Genomic DNA, 16771 nt, shown 5'->3' with positions numbered 1-16771 from the left:
GAGGCAAGATGTCTTGCTGTACAGTCCCAAGATGGATGAAGGAGAGCACTGCACCCTGCAACTGCGGTTCCTGGGTTGCTGTTTCCAACACATTTACTGCGCAAGGGCAACTGTGTACACTTCCACAGCAGTAACTGTTCTGGCCTATCACAACAGCTCGTTGTTGCTGACAGCATTTGTCCTTCACACAAGGGAAGAAGATTGGTGAGATCTCTGCACCACTTTACAAGCCAGTGCTTGACCAAACTTTTAATTAAGTCAGTAAAAATGTTTACTAGAATTTGGATCAAGCGTAACAGCTGCTGAGGGCAGGAGTTGATTCTAAGGTGTGAACAGATTAGCAATCTTGATTCATAAACAGAATAATTTGAGGCTGCAAGTATGCACAGCCACAGTGCCCTTTCATGTCAGCTTGCCAAGAACCTTCTATTGAACCTAGCAACTGTTATGAAATTTATGATTATGATAGGACAAGTTTCCTAGCATACAGTAGCCAGACACCAGAAGAGGAGATACACTGATAAATAGCCTTTGTTATTCTTTAATGTATAAAAATACAAAGGGATAATTTTTCTTTGATTATTAATGAACTATCCAACTCATTCATAGCTATTGGAGATTGACATCTGCTTTTGTGAGCTAATATCTTTGAATTATAAATACCCATTATAAAACTGCCTCAGTTCCAAGAGATTCAAATGGGTCAGCCTATACAGCAAATAGAATTGGCTTCTGACATTATATAACCTACTGCAGTCATTATAAACTGTGTACCTGGCATTCTCACTGGTTTTGCACACAGAAAATGAGACTAATTGTCCTGTAAATATGTATGAATATATACACTTTCTGAATTTCCATTATGGTGACTCTTGACATTTTAAATTCCTAGAGGAATAAGAATTTCATGGTATTTTTGTTCTAGTTTAAAAAAATTGCTTTACAGAGTATTTGCAGCATTGTAACTTAAGTATACATAAAATAACTTCACTGGCATAGACAAAGTGACCCAATGCAAACCCCTGCTGCTACAGGTTGTCTATTTGTCTGTTTTAAATACCTACTGATGCATGTTTTTAAATACTGGGGGGGAATTGAAGTGAAACTCATACTTCTGCAAACATTCTATTTTGCTGAAGCACGAAAGATATTTGCTGTGACAAGGAGTATTAAAATCAATTTCTGGCAAAGTAGACAGGACCAAGTATGACTTCATCATTGACCCATATTCTGAATGCAAGAAAGAAAAACTATTCTGGACTATTACTGATTTATTTTTTTAAAGCTTTGAAACTCTACCCTTGTGCCTATATTTACATCACTGAAATAAATGAGGTTTACTGAAGTTGGTGGCACACTATGGCAACACTAACTCCTTTAAAAGGGGTGTATCTGGATCAGCACTTACTGGAATAGTATTGCAGGTGCAAAGCTGTGCCCCAGTGTGCATATAATACTTTCAGGACACATGTAATATTAGTCCTTTGCAACGTGTGCATGGAATCTACCTGTTAAAAGGTACACAGTCTCTTTAGATCTGGGATGAGAATTGCTCTGTTACACTGGTGCAACTGAGGATTCTGTTTGTCAGCTGTTTCCCTATACACTGGTGTCAATGAGAGTATTTTGTCCCTTCAACAAAGATGTGTTTAATATAAAACCTGAGGATATTGTCTGCAATGGACTTATACTGTTGCTTATCAGACCATCAGAGAAAGAGACCCGTGTTAAAAACATCCACAGAATCAACTTCTCTGGAGCCTTCCCTCTGAAGTCCTATATAGAGGAAGTAGTGGACACAAGGCCTAATGGAACCAGGTTGTTAAAGATCAAGACTGGAACTTACAGCAGGTCCAGTGGGGCCAGCACTGCCATCACTTCCACGAGCACCCTGTGAGCAGAAAACATGGTAAGTAAAAGCTGGAAAGAGATTCAAAGATCAGAGAAAGCCACAATAAGCAGCTGTTCATGACTACAAACAGACGGATAGAAAGCCACTTACAGCTGGTCCAGGGGCACCTACTCTTCCTCTCTCACCAGGGAGACCACGAGCACCCTGAAAGAAAAATTAAATTCATTTACACCTGTTCACTAAAGATATATATTTTTTTCTTCTGCTAAGTCACTATATGAAGAAGGGTGCAGCCAGACAATTCTATTCCATATACTCATAGATTATTGTATTAGAGCATCTAGCTAGCTTGAGTGTCACTGATGGTAACTGGCCAAAACACTGGCTCAGCCATATCTATCAAATTCTTGAAAACAGTACTGGATACTTACAGGTTGTCCTGGGGTACCATTTTCACCAGGGGCACCAGGCTCTCCCTAGGAAAGAAGAAAGTTCACAGGCTTAAATTACTCATAGGATTCCTTGGACAGACAGCACAACACCATCTAAAGAGATACTCAATTGCTGTATTCTACTGCCCTTGTCTTTTGTAGCACTCACACCACCATACAGAATAACAGCATGTCATCTCCTAAGGATGCAGAGACAGTGACTGTCCCTTTATATACTGGAACAGGGCCAGTTGAAATACCTTAGAAGAAGAGCTCCAGAGCAAGTTGTTTCATTTTCCTATTTCTTTCTTTACCCCCTTCCTTTATTCTGTAATATTTACTCTGCAGCACACATCTAAGAGATAAGGCCTGAATAATCAACTATTAATTCAAATCAAATGACAGCTTTATTTAGCTAGAGGAGAAAGAGAATGATACTTTCTTTTGCCTTTGGTTATGGCGACTAAGTTCCTAACCTGTGCTGTCAAATATCTGGAAATACAACAGAAATATCTGAGGTAGATCCTTAAGACCAGTACTATTGATATAAGTGGCAGCCACTAAAATATGATTTATCTCCCTTTAAGACTGAGCTCTCAAGCCCACAGATGGTCTAGACTGGCCTATAATGACAGGATTTGTCCTAGAGCACTGGTACCCTGAACATATCTGAATGCACCTAGTCTTAAGTGCTGCAAACTCCTGAAATTTTTGCTTTATTATGATTATCTTTGATTCATTTTTTTTCCCCCAGTCAGATTAGTACTTACTAATACCTGTTCCTTTATTTACTTTAACTGCTTTTAATCTCCAAGATCAGAGAAGTGCTTGCTATCTCATTACCAAACTTTTTCTGAAGGTTAACAAGTTGCACTGATATGGGAGAATGCTACAATACAATTAATAACTCTATAAACAAGTAGTTCTAAGCTTTTGGAAACAAGCAATAATGAGAATTACTACTTGACCTTTTCACTGTTACAAGTTTTTGAATACAAATCTACCATGAATAAATCAGCAGCATTAATTTTTCCTACAACCCAATTGTGCAGTAGTGTTTAAGAACGCTGCTATTAGATACTGAAGTGGAATAGGAGAGATGAAATTAAGAGAGAAGAGTTTGCCAAACATGTTTCTAGACCATGTTTAAAAACACTTTCTTAATCCAAGTGTTCAAATATGCACTAAGCTAAGGAAGGTAAAAAGGAAAAGAGACTGAAGATCAAGCATCCTTAACTCAGAAGAGCACTGTGTTTATCCAAAGGTTTAGCAGGAAGCCTTAAAATAAAGCAACATATTAGATTTTTCTAGAAAAATGAGATATTCTGATTTCAGTGTGCTTTAGAGAAAAACCCCAATTACATTCTGTAGAAAAGCAGAGAAAGCCAATTATTAGTAGCCCAGTTCTGTGGCTCTTACTTATTTAAAGTAATCTCTCGACTAAGGGCTTCAGAGTAAGGCCCCAACATGATTTCTCATGTTGCGGTGCAAGTATTTGTCTTACATGGATCTGTTGACTTCTGTATCATTGCAACTGAGCAATGTTCAAGGACAACATGGAAGATCAATTGGAGAGGACTTCAGATATATTTCCCTAGACAGAGTTAAAAGCTAAAAATGCACACAACATTTTCAGATTTCATCTTTACCTTAGTGCCAGGAGTACCAGGTTGTCCTTTTTGACCATCCAGACCATTGTGTCCCTATATTGAGTAGAAAAAAATATTTAGTATGTATTTTCTCAGTAACTGCTACACACAAACTCATAGTCTTAAGAGGTAAATTCTTTCTATACAAAATGATTTTCTAATATAATCTTACATTTTTTTAAAGCATTCTCTTTTGCCAAGAGAAAAACTTCAAAGATATTAAAGCATTTAGAATATATACTCTCAACTTTGAAGAGGTTTCCAGGTGTTCTCAGTATGTTGAAGTGTTGTCAGTTTTAACTATTCAGGTAAAAGGTATGTGTAGACTCACCCTAATTCCCTTAAAGCCAGGCAGACCAGGAGTTCCAGGGAAACCACGAGCACCCTAAAAACACAGAACATGCATGATTGTCTCTCATGTTTTATATTGCATTTAAAAAGAAAGAAAAAGCATCAGTCTTTCATTAAAATTATTGAGTAGATTGGGGTCATGATCATTTAAGTGAGGACCCACAATCATTCAAATGAGGATCACAGTCCACTCCCAAACCTCCCAGGATCAGACCTGTTCAAAGACTAAAAACAATTAACCTGATTTTCCAGTTCTGTATCCCAGAAATTACACAAATTAACCTGTGATGGACAGCTATTTTAAGTTTCTATGCCAAGGTACCTAGCTCACCACCTATGTAGCTCCTCATTATGTTACCTGTTAGTATTACTTCTGCTTAACTACAGGGGTAAGGAGGTGGGGGACAGGGAACAAAAGAAAGGCATAACTACATGATAGCCCTGAAGGTAAGAGCTACAATGGAGATATTGAGATTAATCCATATATGCAATATTGATGGATTGTTTATGGGGTGCAATTCAGAAATGTCATTAGGTTTCTTTGCTAAGAGCACTGTTTTATATAACAGAAAGTAGATCAATACTTACTTGAGGGCCAGCAACACCCCTCTCACCAGGTCTTCCAGGTTTGCCAGGGTGACCCTAAAAAATGCAGTAAAAATGCACTGAGAAGAAAGCTCATTTGGTAAAAGACCATCATATTTTTTTTAAATAAGAAAAGACATTATCAATGCTTCTCCCTTTTGGTAGACAAGAGCTTGTTAGCTTCCCTTTTCCCATTTTCAGAAGGCTAAATAATGTATTTGGAGAGATTTCAGAGTTATCTATTTTTCTGTACATTTCCAACAGACAGCATCTTTTGTACTATTAAATACTTTTCAGGGGCTTATTTGTTCTATCTGATAATAAAGAACAATATAGAAGTGATGGCCATTAGAATGTTTAGTTTAACAATAATCTAATGTTAGAGTTGAATCATAACCCTCACAGAGATGAAAAAGTTTTAATAACAACTTACATCTTCACCAGCCTTTCCTGGAGGACCAGGGGGACCACGAGGACCTTGAGGACCCTGTTAAAAATAGATTGAGTATTACTTCGAGCACCTTTCTTCAGGTAAGTCTCTTCCCTGGTTTCTCAACAGAGTTTGGGCATAGCTGGAGCCTGAACTGAATCACGGTACTTCCATCCTAATTGCCTTTGTACTTCATGAGTTCCCAATCAGAAGGAGTCTGAATCTGAATGCTCAGCTCCTGTTTCTGTAACAGGATCAAGCGATTCTAACATTCAAGAACAAGCATATGGATAGGATTAACAGGCCTAAGCATTACAGGCCTATCTTTGCATCTTATTTCTAACGCTAAGTGTCTGTAATGAAACCTGTACTTACTGTTTGACCAGGTTCACCAGGCTCACCGGGAACACCTTGAAAACCAGGAGGACCCTAGAAGACAATGGAGATTGTTAGTGTTTCAACTGGCTATTTTATAGGTATGTCCAAATCCTACTACTGATTAATACATTGAGTGTACTTACAGGGGGTCCAGATGCTCCAGGTGGGCCTCTAGGTCCCATTAAACCCTACGGAGAAAAAACATTTTTTTAATTTGTTTAAAAATCACTATTTCATAAACTCATCTATAACACCAGTTCCTGGCATTCCTAAAATCCTGATAAAGGTAACAGTTTTCATTGTGCAACATCCAAACAAAAGGTGAGGAAATTTAGAGATCTGCATAGGCAGTCCAAATACAAACAAATCTGAAGCCAGTGAGATGACTTAAGAATGTACCATTATTAATTTTTATTAATCTTTTGATTAAGCATCTTATTCTATTCTGCCTCATTAACAAATGCTTTCACACAGTGGCTTATTCCTCTATGTACCCACTTCTTCCCTGTGCATGAACTTTCAGAGTTTAAAGACAGTCATAACACATTAAGAAAGGTTGTGTTTTGGGCAAATGGAAGTGTTACCATTAATTAGGAGGTTCATACATCATTTTGAAAAGAAATCGATTTCCTCTTACAAAAATTGAGCATACATCTATTTCAAATAATGATCTAATTATCTTAATTTGCTTGTTTTTGACTTATTTCATTTCACCTCCAAAATAAATCACTAATATACTCTCATTGGCTGATTTTAGAGATTTACATACAACTTGAAAAATTTGGTCAAAAATCACTCCTAAAAGGGATTTTTCTATAGATTAGTGCACTTCCTTCACAGTTATCTTAAGCTTTACTAAGCACACAAACAACTTTAAGCTGAAATTTAATTTAATCTTCTATTGTCCAAACAGATGTTTCACCAGACATTTCAACAGAAGCTATTATACTTTTACCTGCTTTTAAAATTTCATTGGGAACCCTGTTAGGTTTTTCTCATTGCAAGGGGGCTAACAGTTTTTCAATGGCTTATATACCATCCCAATGAGACTGAATAAATTTTCTCAAGGGAAATTAATGTATATTCATTACAGGCATTAACCTATGGAAGCTAATGCAATCATATTGCTATAACAGTATGCACTAGTTCTAGGAAAAAACAACTGCTACTGGACAGCCTGAATCATATGTGCTGCATAAGCCCTGTGAATCTTTCCCCAAATTATATCCTATAACTGTTTTTCCCTGCTTTTCTGTCTTCCCAATCTCTCACATTTTCTTTATGGAACCTCATAGAAGAGATAGAATTTACTGCTTTTGCTGTCAATGGACCCTCACTGAGTCAACAATTGGAGCTTTTAGAAATGGTGACATGCCATATAAATCCTCATCTACATTTTATAATTTATTGTCAGACACTGAAGGCCAACCTGGATTAAAAATAATCCAGTTTTAATGGATGCCAATGTATTTTCAAAAATGAATCTGATGATATACTACTTTCAGGAACGGAAAAAAGTACTTGACCCAGAATAATCCTTGGCAGCCTTCATCCTGCTGCTCACCCATCAGATGCATTGTCCGTGATGTCAATGCGTGCAATGAATTTAACCCATAATCTGCTATCTACATATACTGAAGAATACCTGCTAACATTAGGAATATTTAGAAATTCATGTAGAGAGGCAGATAACTCCTTAAGTGTCCATTTGAAAATAGTATACTGGGAAAGATTCCTCCTCAGAGTAACTTTGTAGTAGCAAGTGATAGCTTTCACTTGCTCAGAACCAAATGTAGTGGCCAGTGTTCTGCCAAACCTGTACAATACAAGGATACCAAAAGGGTTGTCCAGAAGGGTTGTACAGCCATGGGCGATAAAATGGTCACTGACTGGGACTGAGATATTGAGTTACTTTTTAGATCTGTGTCTGCTTTAGAGAGCATCTCTACAATTGATCTCATTCCTACAATACAAACTTCTTCTGTCTCAACACAGGTAAAGTAATACTGTATCAAAGTAGATGTTCCATATTGGATAACCAGATTCACAAAAATGTTATCAACAGACAGAATTAAAGCACAAGACCTACTTGTGCTATATTCAAGTTGAAGATACAGTCCTAAGACTTATTTCTAGCACTTCACATTGCGCTATGTCACAGGATCAGTTTACAGTCTGACTTGATATATGATCAAAACACAGATTTTAAAACTATGTTTTGAATTAATGCAGCTGGATTAGACTCAAAAGAAAATGTGAAATACATGTTTATACAAGTTATCAAGTGTTAAACCTTGTACTTACCATAGGTCCTGGGCCAAAGTCGGCCGCTTTAGATGGATCATATTGAGCAGCGAAATTCTGTGGGTGACAGAAATTTGAAATTAAAGCATGAACATTTTTCTCTTTAACAAGTATTGATAGTTATCATTCTATATGTAACTGTCATATGACTTGTTACATGATATGTTAAAGCAACATACTTAAAACTCAGTAAACATGGCCCTGTTACAAATACATTCATATTTGCTTCTTTCCAGAAAGACTATTTCACCAGGAAGAGCCTTTTACACATTGGCCTCCAATATCTACACAGTAGTAAGAAACGCACTGCAATTGCCTGAACTGAAAATTAAAGATGTAGACTTGATGCCCATTAAAAATTGAAAACATTCCCTAATCTCTCAAATCATTCTCCTTAATGACAGAAGTTATGCATATTTTTTACCACATTAAGTAAAATTCACGGCCCAGCCCTGATGTACTATTGGATGAGATGGGCCCTTCAGCTTCAAAAATATCTGTGGAGTATGCAGCCTCAAAAACACTGCACTGGATTTCTGACCTTTTATTATATAAAAGTCTTGTAGACAAATACACCTCTTGCTTTGTGGCATATATTTTATCTCTTCACTAAAATGGAAGAGTTCTGTACAACACAATCAAAAATCCTTTTCTCACTTGCTTCTTTAGTCTACTAAAATAATAGAAACTAATAAAAACAGTTTTCTGTTTGCTAATAGGAAAATAAATTATTGCTATACATATTGAGTGCAAGAGTCCATGCCAGAGGATTTACTACACTAGCTAAAAAGACACTGTTTAATTTCTTTATGCTCCCAGCCCAGGCTAAAGTCAAAGAGTTAAAACAAGCATTTGACAGGGCATACATGATGGACACTTCTGCAGAAAGCGTGTATATGACAGTCCACTTGTGTTCTGCAGCATTAATGTGGATAGATGAAAAATTCTAAAGGAAGAGAGGTACTGACGTTTAATTATGGACTTCTAGCTTAAGAGTAGTTTTCCTCAAGCTTATTCCAGTACAGTTGCTTTCTCTTGAACACAACAGCAAAGTTGCGTTTCTTTTGTCCATCCACTTAACTGCACAGTTTTCATTTAGTTGACTCCTAATCCACACATTATATTAGCACAAATCTAATGCTAATTAATGGGGTTGATTTGCTCCTCTGCATAAGTCCCTGTTGAATATAGAATCCAAAGTTCCTGAGGAAATCCTAAGGAGTGCTTCACTGGAACTGGGACCACAAATTTCATGCAGACTCTAGTGGTCGGCATGATCTTCTCTTCAGAGTATGCTTCCTCTACTCTCCAGCAGAATGTCAGTGTTTTCCAGCAAATATACATTTAGCCTTTGGATGTCATGAAGCTCAGATTATCAGTTTCAGTAACATAAAATTTGGATGCCTTACTCCGCCAAGGCCTGGAGGACCAGGGGGGCCTGGAGGACCTGGTAGACCGTCTTCACCATCTCTGCCTGGTGGACCTGGTGGACCCTACAGGCAAAAGGAGGATTATAACGTGAATATTAGAAGTAACTCATAAAATCTCTAAAGTGATGAATATATTAACAACTGGGAACCTACAGCACATACTGCAGCACTGCTGTACATGCAGTTGCAAAGTATGTCCAACTTCAGAAAATAAGCATAGCCTGAATTTACATTGCCTTGCCACACCTCAATCAGATACACGCTGTAGTTTCATATTTGGGAAGATTACTAGGGTAATATTGAACTATGCTACCAAAGCACAACCTCCAGATTGAGAAGTTTCATTTCAAGCAACCAAAGCTTGGACATGAACCCCATGTTACCCATGCAGACCCACACAGCCCAACAGATTCTGTTTGTGAAAGCCAAAAAATTTCCCTGACAAGCTGAGGATTGGAAGGTCAGTCTTACTGCTATGAACTAACATATATCCAGAAAAAGTCAAAGGCCATTTTTTATCAACCTGGATTATCTGCTGCTATAATCAGAAATTTGATGACAATGAAAGAGCATTTTCCACAGGTTTTTGGTTCGTTTCAGTACCGCCACTTTGCTATCACTGCTATAACCACTCCAACAACAGCTTGAAGGGACATTTGTTCAGTCCAGAACATTTGCTCTTACATTCTATCATCCTCAATACACAAAGCTGATCGAGGTTTGCCATCACAGTATTTGAGGTGAGGCATTTCATTTGGTCTAAATAAAATTCATAATAAAAAAATCTTAAGGATTCCGAAAGGGACAGGTTTAGGCTTTTTGTCTTCAGGATAAAGCATGTATTTTACTTCATTAAACAGATGTAGATACTGGCAGCCTAAAGCAAGTATCAACTAAGGGTGTGAATTTCAGAATACAACACTATAAAAAGCAGCAGCGATGCAGCAGCAAACCAGAAAAGCAGATATCAACAATATGAACATTACAATTAAATACAATTTAATTATAACATGATAATTACATTATCATACCAACTGCCTCTATCTACAGTTACATTCAAAATTGCCTTTAACAACACAATGTCCACTTTGACTGATAAGATGTGGATGACAGATGCCTAGCTGCCAAGAGGAGAGCTTTTTCAAGCCACCTTTGTAGGTACAGGTATCGAATGATCCTCTAGGCTACCTTTGTCTATTTGGGTTTGATGTTGACAGCTTATCTTTACACAATCCTGTTCAAAAACCATGTCTTTACGTTACAACTTTCTCTTTTGCATTTTTATGCACCGTGTCCAGTACAAGCAGTCAGGAAAAAAAAGGTTTGCAACCATCATCTGGAGTGCTACGCTGTTCTCCGAACCAAAATCACATCTGATTAGGTACAATGACCATAAGTAGGCTGGAGTGGTATTGCCAGTGGCAGCGTTGGTACATAGAAAACTTGATTTCTTTTTTAACAAAATTGTACCTGTAGAAGCTTGCATGTATAATAATTGGATCTGTCATTAATGCCTACACTGTTGTTTTTTTTTCCATACTGATTTTCCAACAACTGTTCAAAGACCGCAAACAAATACGTGTCAATCTAATTCCTTACCCTTTCTCCCTGTGGCCCTTTGTCTCCTCTGGGGCCCTGCTGGAAGAAAATAGAACTTAATGAGTTACCTGGAAATTTTCCAGGACAATACAGGGAAAGAGATACATTAAAAATAAGTAGTGTACATGAAAAAAGGGAAAGAAGACTGCAAGAAGATGTCCTATACCTATTTTCCATGTTATATTGTTTTTCTTCAATACGCTATTGAAAATAGATTAGTCACTATCATCACTATGTCAGTCAAAGCATCACTGCACAGTCCACAGAAGTACTTACACAGTTTGTTTTATTCTCGTTTGAATAACTTGCTCTACTTTAACAATAGTGACTTTAGAAATACAAGGGAATCTATTTAGCCTTTTAGATATTAGTGTACAGTTCAGCTCATGAAACCCTTCTAAAGGAAATCTTGTGGAACAAGAATCCTTCCTTGAGGCAGTTTTGTTCTTCGTATGCTTAGTTCTGCTCTTGGACAAAGCAGGTTAAAACCAAAATTTGAATTTACCATGGTGTTAACCTGTTGCACCCACTGTTCCCTCTTTTTTATGTCCTACTCATCTCAGTGAACACTGGAAATAATGATTTAGTCAATATTCTGTCATCCAACATTCCACAAAATATTACTCTACCTGGGAATATTTGATGTCATCTACATTGCCACAAAAGAAAAATGAAATGCTTACCCTTCGCCCTGCAGATGCCTGGAAGAGATAAAGCAGAGAATTAAAAAAAAGATACAAATTATCCCAATATTTTAAACTAAACTACTGTACAAATTTAGGCTCATCTTCTTACAACTCTGTAATTTACATCAGTACAATATAGGTAAGTATACCCTATGCTTTTTAAATTACTAGGAAGGCTAAGAGTTTACTATCAAGTGAAAATATATGCACCTACATAAGAACATTCTATTGAAGACTGTCAATTTTATACTTATTAAAGCCTACAAATATAACATAAATGGAAGTCACACCTGAGTTCTTTCATAATCCTTCTGTGCAACGCAATTTAGCCTGGAAGATTGGCCTTAAAGTATAGTCATCTCCAATCCAAACTGCCAGGTATAACGTCCGAACACCACTGCTCAGTTATTTTCTCCTCATGATCTTTACACCTATGAAGGCAGTCTCTTAAAAAGGCCAGCCCACTTGAGAAATTGGGGTGGGTACATTTCCATGCAGTCCCTTCAGGATTTAATTGGTACTTTGCCATGGCCACCTTGGGAATTAAGGTTAGTAAATAATATTGCCCTGAAAGGGTAGCCTAGCCCATTAACTGAAGTTGAATATTATATATTAGATGAAAAATAATCATACTGACCTCACTCACATCTGCAGGAAGAAGGGAAAGGAAAAAAAAAGACATAATTAGATTGGGGATTCAATGGTTTAAAAGGTTGACATTTCAGTATTTTAAATAAGAATGTATTTTTAAAAAGCAAAAAACATTTTCTTAATGCAATTTCGTTCTCTTAATGTGATTATCTTAAACTGTAAGGACTCACAAGTGTGGTCACTATATCTTCCCAAGTCAAAACAGATTTGCTAATAAAATAAAACAAGTAATTTGGCCGATACATAAAAAAAACAACAGTTATTTTCTATAAGCCTGTTGTAAATGCACTTAAAAATATCTCCCTGGAAAGAAATACATGTATTTTCTCATATGTGTGCATGCAATAGATGAGTAAAGCCAGGCATGATGACACGTGTCAAGTCACTAAATGGAAGCCACAACTTTAGGTTTTAATATAGATGGCCCCTTGCGCTTATGGGGAATGGTTCTCCTCTAATGGACCCATTTCCAAGATGGGAAATGCCATTGTGTAACCAGAATAGCTTGAAGCTATTATCCACTAAATAGCAAGAAACTATTTCTGTATGTTACTTTCTTCTAAGTACGCTCTTGTTAATCAGATGCAGAACTCAACTTTTAAAATCTGTTTTCCAGACTTCAAGCAGTGAGTGATTTGGTTTTGGCTGAAACTTACCATGGTAAAAAAAAATGTCTTTCACCACACTTCAGTGCCAACAATCTGACATTTTACTAGCAGGTTGTTGGGTGTGGCGTGCCCGTCCCCCCAAAAAAAGTGTCCCTTTGGGGGTGTTTGGTGGCTCTGAATTCAGATGGTTCACACAGTACAGCAGGAGGCGGTGTGCAGGACATCACCAAGCTCCAGAGCAGAGGGCAGAATACCTTTGGTAATTCAGTATAAGGGTTCAGAGAGCGGCTGCCTGCGGGTGCTGCTGACACAGACGGCTGCGCTGTGTTATTTGGGGAAAGGGCAGGGGCTGCGGGGGCGTCGGGCTCCTCGCCCGAGCCTCTCAGCCCCCGCTGCCGGCCCGCAGCTGCCAGCCGAGGGCGCTGCTGCCACCTCCCGGCACGGGGAGAGGGCACGGGCCGGGGGCCAGGCCTTAGACGGGGCCCCCCGTGCTCGCCTCGGGCTGAGGAAGCCTCGGGGCCGGCAGCAGGGGGCAGCCGGGGTCCCCCCTCGGCTCTGCTGCCCCGTTCAGCTCAGCACGGAGCCTCCCCGCCTGCCTCGGGCCGCCTTCCCCCCTCGTCGGGCGGCTTAAAGCCTGAGGGGAGCCCCGGGGGGGCCGTGCGGTGCCCCCCGTCGGCTCGGGGCGCTCCCCGCTTCGCCTCCAGGGGGCGCGGCGGCGGCGGCCCGAGGGGAGCCGCGGAAGGCGGGGGGGGGCGGCCGAGACCCCGCTCCCGTCTCGGCGGGGCTTTAAGCATCTGCTCTCCTTTGGATGCGAGTTTGGGTTTATTTTCCCCTTTTCTTTCCCTTTTTCTTCTTCCCTTTTCTTTCTTTCCCTTTTCTTTTTTTTTCCTTTTTTTCTCTCTTTTTTTTTTTTTCTTTTGTTTTGTTTTTGGTGGGGCTTCTCGGGCTAATTTTACCTCCTTGTGCTTTTGCCATCCTTTCCTAACTCTGGAAGGAAAAAACAAAAAGCAAAAAACACCCTAACCAGCCTAGCCCCTGCCCTGGGACGGAGGTGGCACTGTTCTCCGGGCTGCCGTCGGCGGGGAGCACGGCGGGCACAGAGCGCGGAGAGCCGGCCGGCCAGCCGCCCCCCTGCCACCACCCCGGCCACGAACACGCCGAAAAAGCAACTTACGTTGGCTCGTCGCTAGGCACGAAGTTACTGCGAGCAGCAACACAATCCGCGTATCCACAAAGCTGAGCATGTCTAGACGCTAGACATGCAGACTCCTTGTGCCGCAGAGTCCCCCCCGGTCGGTGGCTAGCTATTCCCTGCGGGACGCAGGCATACAGACCCCGAGAAGTGCTTCCCCGACCTGTGCACACCCCCGCTGCCCGGCACGCTCAGTGACCCCGGCCCCGCTCCGCCCTACTTATACCGCAGGAGGGTCCCGGCGCCGCCAATGGGCGCGGGGCGGGCGCGGGCCCCGCGCGGCTCCCAGGGCCGTCACGTGCCCAGGGGTCGGCGGGGAGGGGGGGGGACAGGCAGGGATGGAGGCAGGGAGGGAGGGCAGAGAGAGAGGGAGGGAGGGAGGCGGCCACGCTAAATTGGTTCCATGCTTTGAGGACGTGGACACTTTGAGGCTTTCGGAAGGAAAATCTGACTCGCCGTCTGAATTTTTTCATTATTTATTTATATATATATATTTTTTTTCAAGCCGTCCCCCGCCCCTCGCCCTGATTTTTTTTTTAATCATTATTATTTTTTTTTTGGGCTGCGCGGCCCCCCCCGGGGACGCTCCGAGGGCTTTCAAAGCGGGAGCTGTCCAGCACCCTGGGGGTGGGCTGCCTGCCGTGCCCCTGCTTGCCCCCCCACTCCGCATCCCCTCGCCCGCAGCGCCACGGCGGAGCCCCCCTCCCCCTCTCGCTCTCCCTCCCTTCCCCATCTCCGCCGGGTTCCCCCTCCCGGCTTCGCAGCCTCCCCGGCAGCCTGCGGGGGTCCCCGTGAGGGGAGCAGCCCGGGGTGCCCCTCAGCCGCTCCCCCCAGGGCTGCCCCGCTTTGGGGGCTGTGGAGCCGGGGCACGGCCGGGGCACGGAGCCCCAGAGCGGCTCTCCGGGGCCGGGGGAGGGAGGGAGGGCTCGCAGCTTGCCACGTCTGCCCCGCAGCGGGCTGCTGCCGTCGGGGAGTGTGGGTGTGTGGGGAGGGGGAAAGGAGGGGGTCTGCCCCGACCGCCCCACAGCGCTCGGGGAGGAAGGGGGCGGCTGAGAGGAGCCTCCCGCCTTGCCCCTGGGGGTGACGGAGCCCCGTCCTCCTTCCCCGGGGGCTGCAGTCACCCGGGGTCGCCCCCCGCCGGCCCCCGCGGCTGAGGGGAGCTGACGTGGTGCCGCCGGCCGGGCCAAGCCGCAGCCAGCCCGCCCGCCCCTGGCCCGCCTCCCCGCCCGGGGGGCTCCTCCGAGCCCCCGCCCCGCTCGCTGAGGGGAGTCCCGGGGAGAGGCGAGCTGTGAGACGAAGGAGCGGGTCCCCTCCGTCGGGGCGGGCTCCGCTTCCCTCCCCCGGCCCCTCGGCCAGCAGGCGGGTCCCGCTGCCGGGGCGAAGGGGGCCGCTCTCCCTCGGCCTGGCCTCGGGGAGGTGCCGGGGCGTACCCGGCCCTCCTCTGCAAGCTGCCTCGGTTACAAAGAGCGGGGGGGCTCCGCTCGGGGCGGCCGTCTGAGGGGCACCCCGCTGGGGTTGTGTTCCGGGGGCCGGGATGAGCCCACGGGGCCCCGGCCGGGCTGAGGTTGCCTCTGGGGACCTGGGTGAAAGCTGCCACGAGTGCTGGTGAAATGGGTGGCAAACGTGGAATTAAACCTGGTCTCGGGCTGAAAAGCGGCATCGGCAAAAGGTGGTCCAGCAAAGTGTGTCTGCCCATAAAACGGGAGCCCTACAGGTGACAGTACCGACGCTGTAATAAAAGCATACCCCATAAACAGCACATACATATTCTTTCAGTTCATATCATATCCATGGTATCAATTTAAATAGGATTTAAAACTGAGCCGGGCAGCAAAGTTAACTGCTTCAAAGTTTGTACCGACACAAATCTACAATAGCCCACTGAGCTTCCAACAAGTTGAAATAATGATTGAAATTAGACCCAAAGCGCTGAGGCTGGAGTCCAAGAATGAATGTTTCCTGACACCTCCGCTTCCAGTGAATAGCGGGGTTTTTAAGACTTGTCCCTTGAAATCAATCATTCGACTCTATAGGAGTTTTTCTTCATTTTCATCTTCAGATTAATTTAGTCTCTGTTGCACCAACAGAACATTCATCATCTGCTTATAATAATATTTAGAGTATTTTGTGATGAAATCTGTTCTAATTGCATATACACAATGTCAGGCAACTATTGCTTGCCTACTTAAATGCATGCTTTCAAGAACTGATAGCCCTTCCCTACCAATGGATTTCTCTTGGGGATGCAACACTGTGGATACATATCCTGACCAAACTGAACTAAACCATCATTTCCCTCCCTCCTTCCCCTCAAATTTTACACAGGAAAGACAAGCCCCCAGCCCCTATGCCCCCCCCCTCTCCCCCCCCCCCCCAAAAAAAAAAAGAAAGAACACCCCTCAGACACAGATTTTCAGATTTTCAACTACCTCTTCTTCTACCATGAAGCAGATAGTTGAGGAAGAGAGAGAGACACAAGCTCAGCAATGCACAAAAGCTCTTGAGATGATCAGCTAGGGTTCCTAACCTTCACAAGATACATTTTTGGTGTGCTCCAACCGTTTCAGGATTGGAGCATGTAGGTCAGTATACCCTTGTCTAGAAAAAAAAAAAAAAAAAGATGGA

General features: G+C 42.4%; 1 protein-coding gene across 2 annotated transcripts in view; it reads right to left on the bottom strand.

The window, feature by feature from the left end:
• COL1A2 (collagen type I alpha 2 chain) overlaps positions 1-14357 on the bottom strand; it is a 36668-nt gene extending 22311 nt beyond the window's left edge. The window contains exons 1-15 of one of the 2 annotated variants that reach the window (XM_068673974.1): positions 14129-14357; positions 12333-12343; positions 11693-11710; positions 11010-11045; positions 9390-9473; positions 7981-8037; positions 5820-5864; positions 5674-5727; positions 5302-5355; positions 4872-4925; positions 4264-4317; positions 3933-3986; positions 2284-2328; positions 2003-2056; positions 1847-1891 (exon numbers count right to left, since the gene is read on the bottom strand). In XM_068673974.1, the coding sequence (XP_068530075.1) occupies positions 1847-1891; positions 2003-2056; positions 2284-2328; positions 3933-3986; positions 4264-4317; positions 4872-4925; positions 5302-5355; positions 5674-5727; positions 5820-5864; positions 7981-8037; positions 9390-9473; positions 11010-11045; positions 11693-11710; positions 12333-12343; positions 14129-14198 (735 nt within the window). In that variant the 5' untranslated portion in view covers positions 14199-14357. Of the gene's footprint in view, positions 1-1846; positions 1892-2002; positions 2057-2283; positions 2329-3932; positions 3987-4263; positions 4318-4871; positions 4926-5301; positions 5356-5673; positions 5728-5819; positions 5865-7980; positions 8038-9389; positions 9474-11009; positions 11049-11692; positions 11804-12332; positions 12344-14128 lie in introns of those variants that run through there. The other variant, XM_068673973.1, reaches the window with a different exon arrangement.
• Between the last annotated feature and the right edge of the window lie 2414 nt (positions 14358-16771).

This window comes from Anas acuta, chromosome 2 (genome assembly GCF_963932015.1).
Source record: "Anas acuta chromosome 2, bAnaAcu1.1, whole genome shotgun sequence".
Classification (NCBI taxonomy): Eukaryota; Metazoa; Chordata; class Aves; order Anseriformes; family Anatidae; genus Anas; species Anas acuta.
This window is presented reverse-complemented; position numbering and strand designations above follow the sequence as displayed.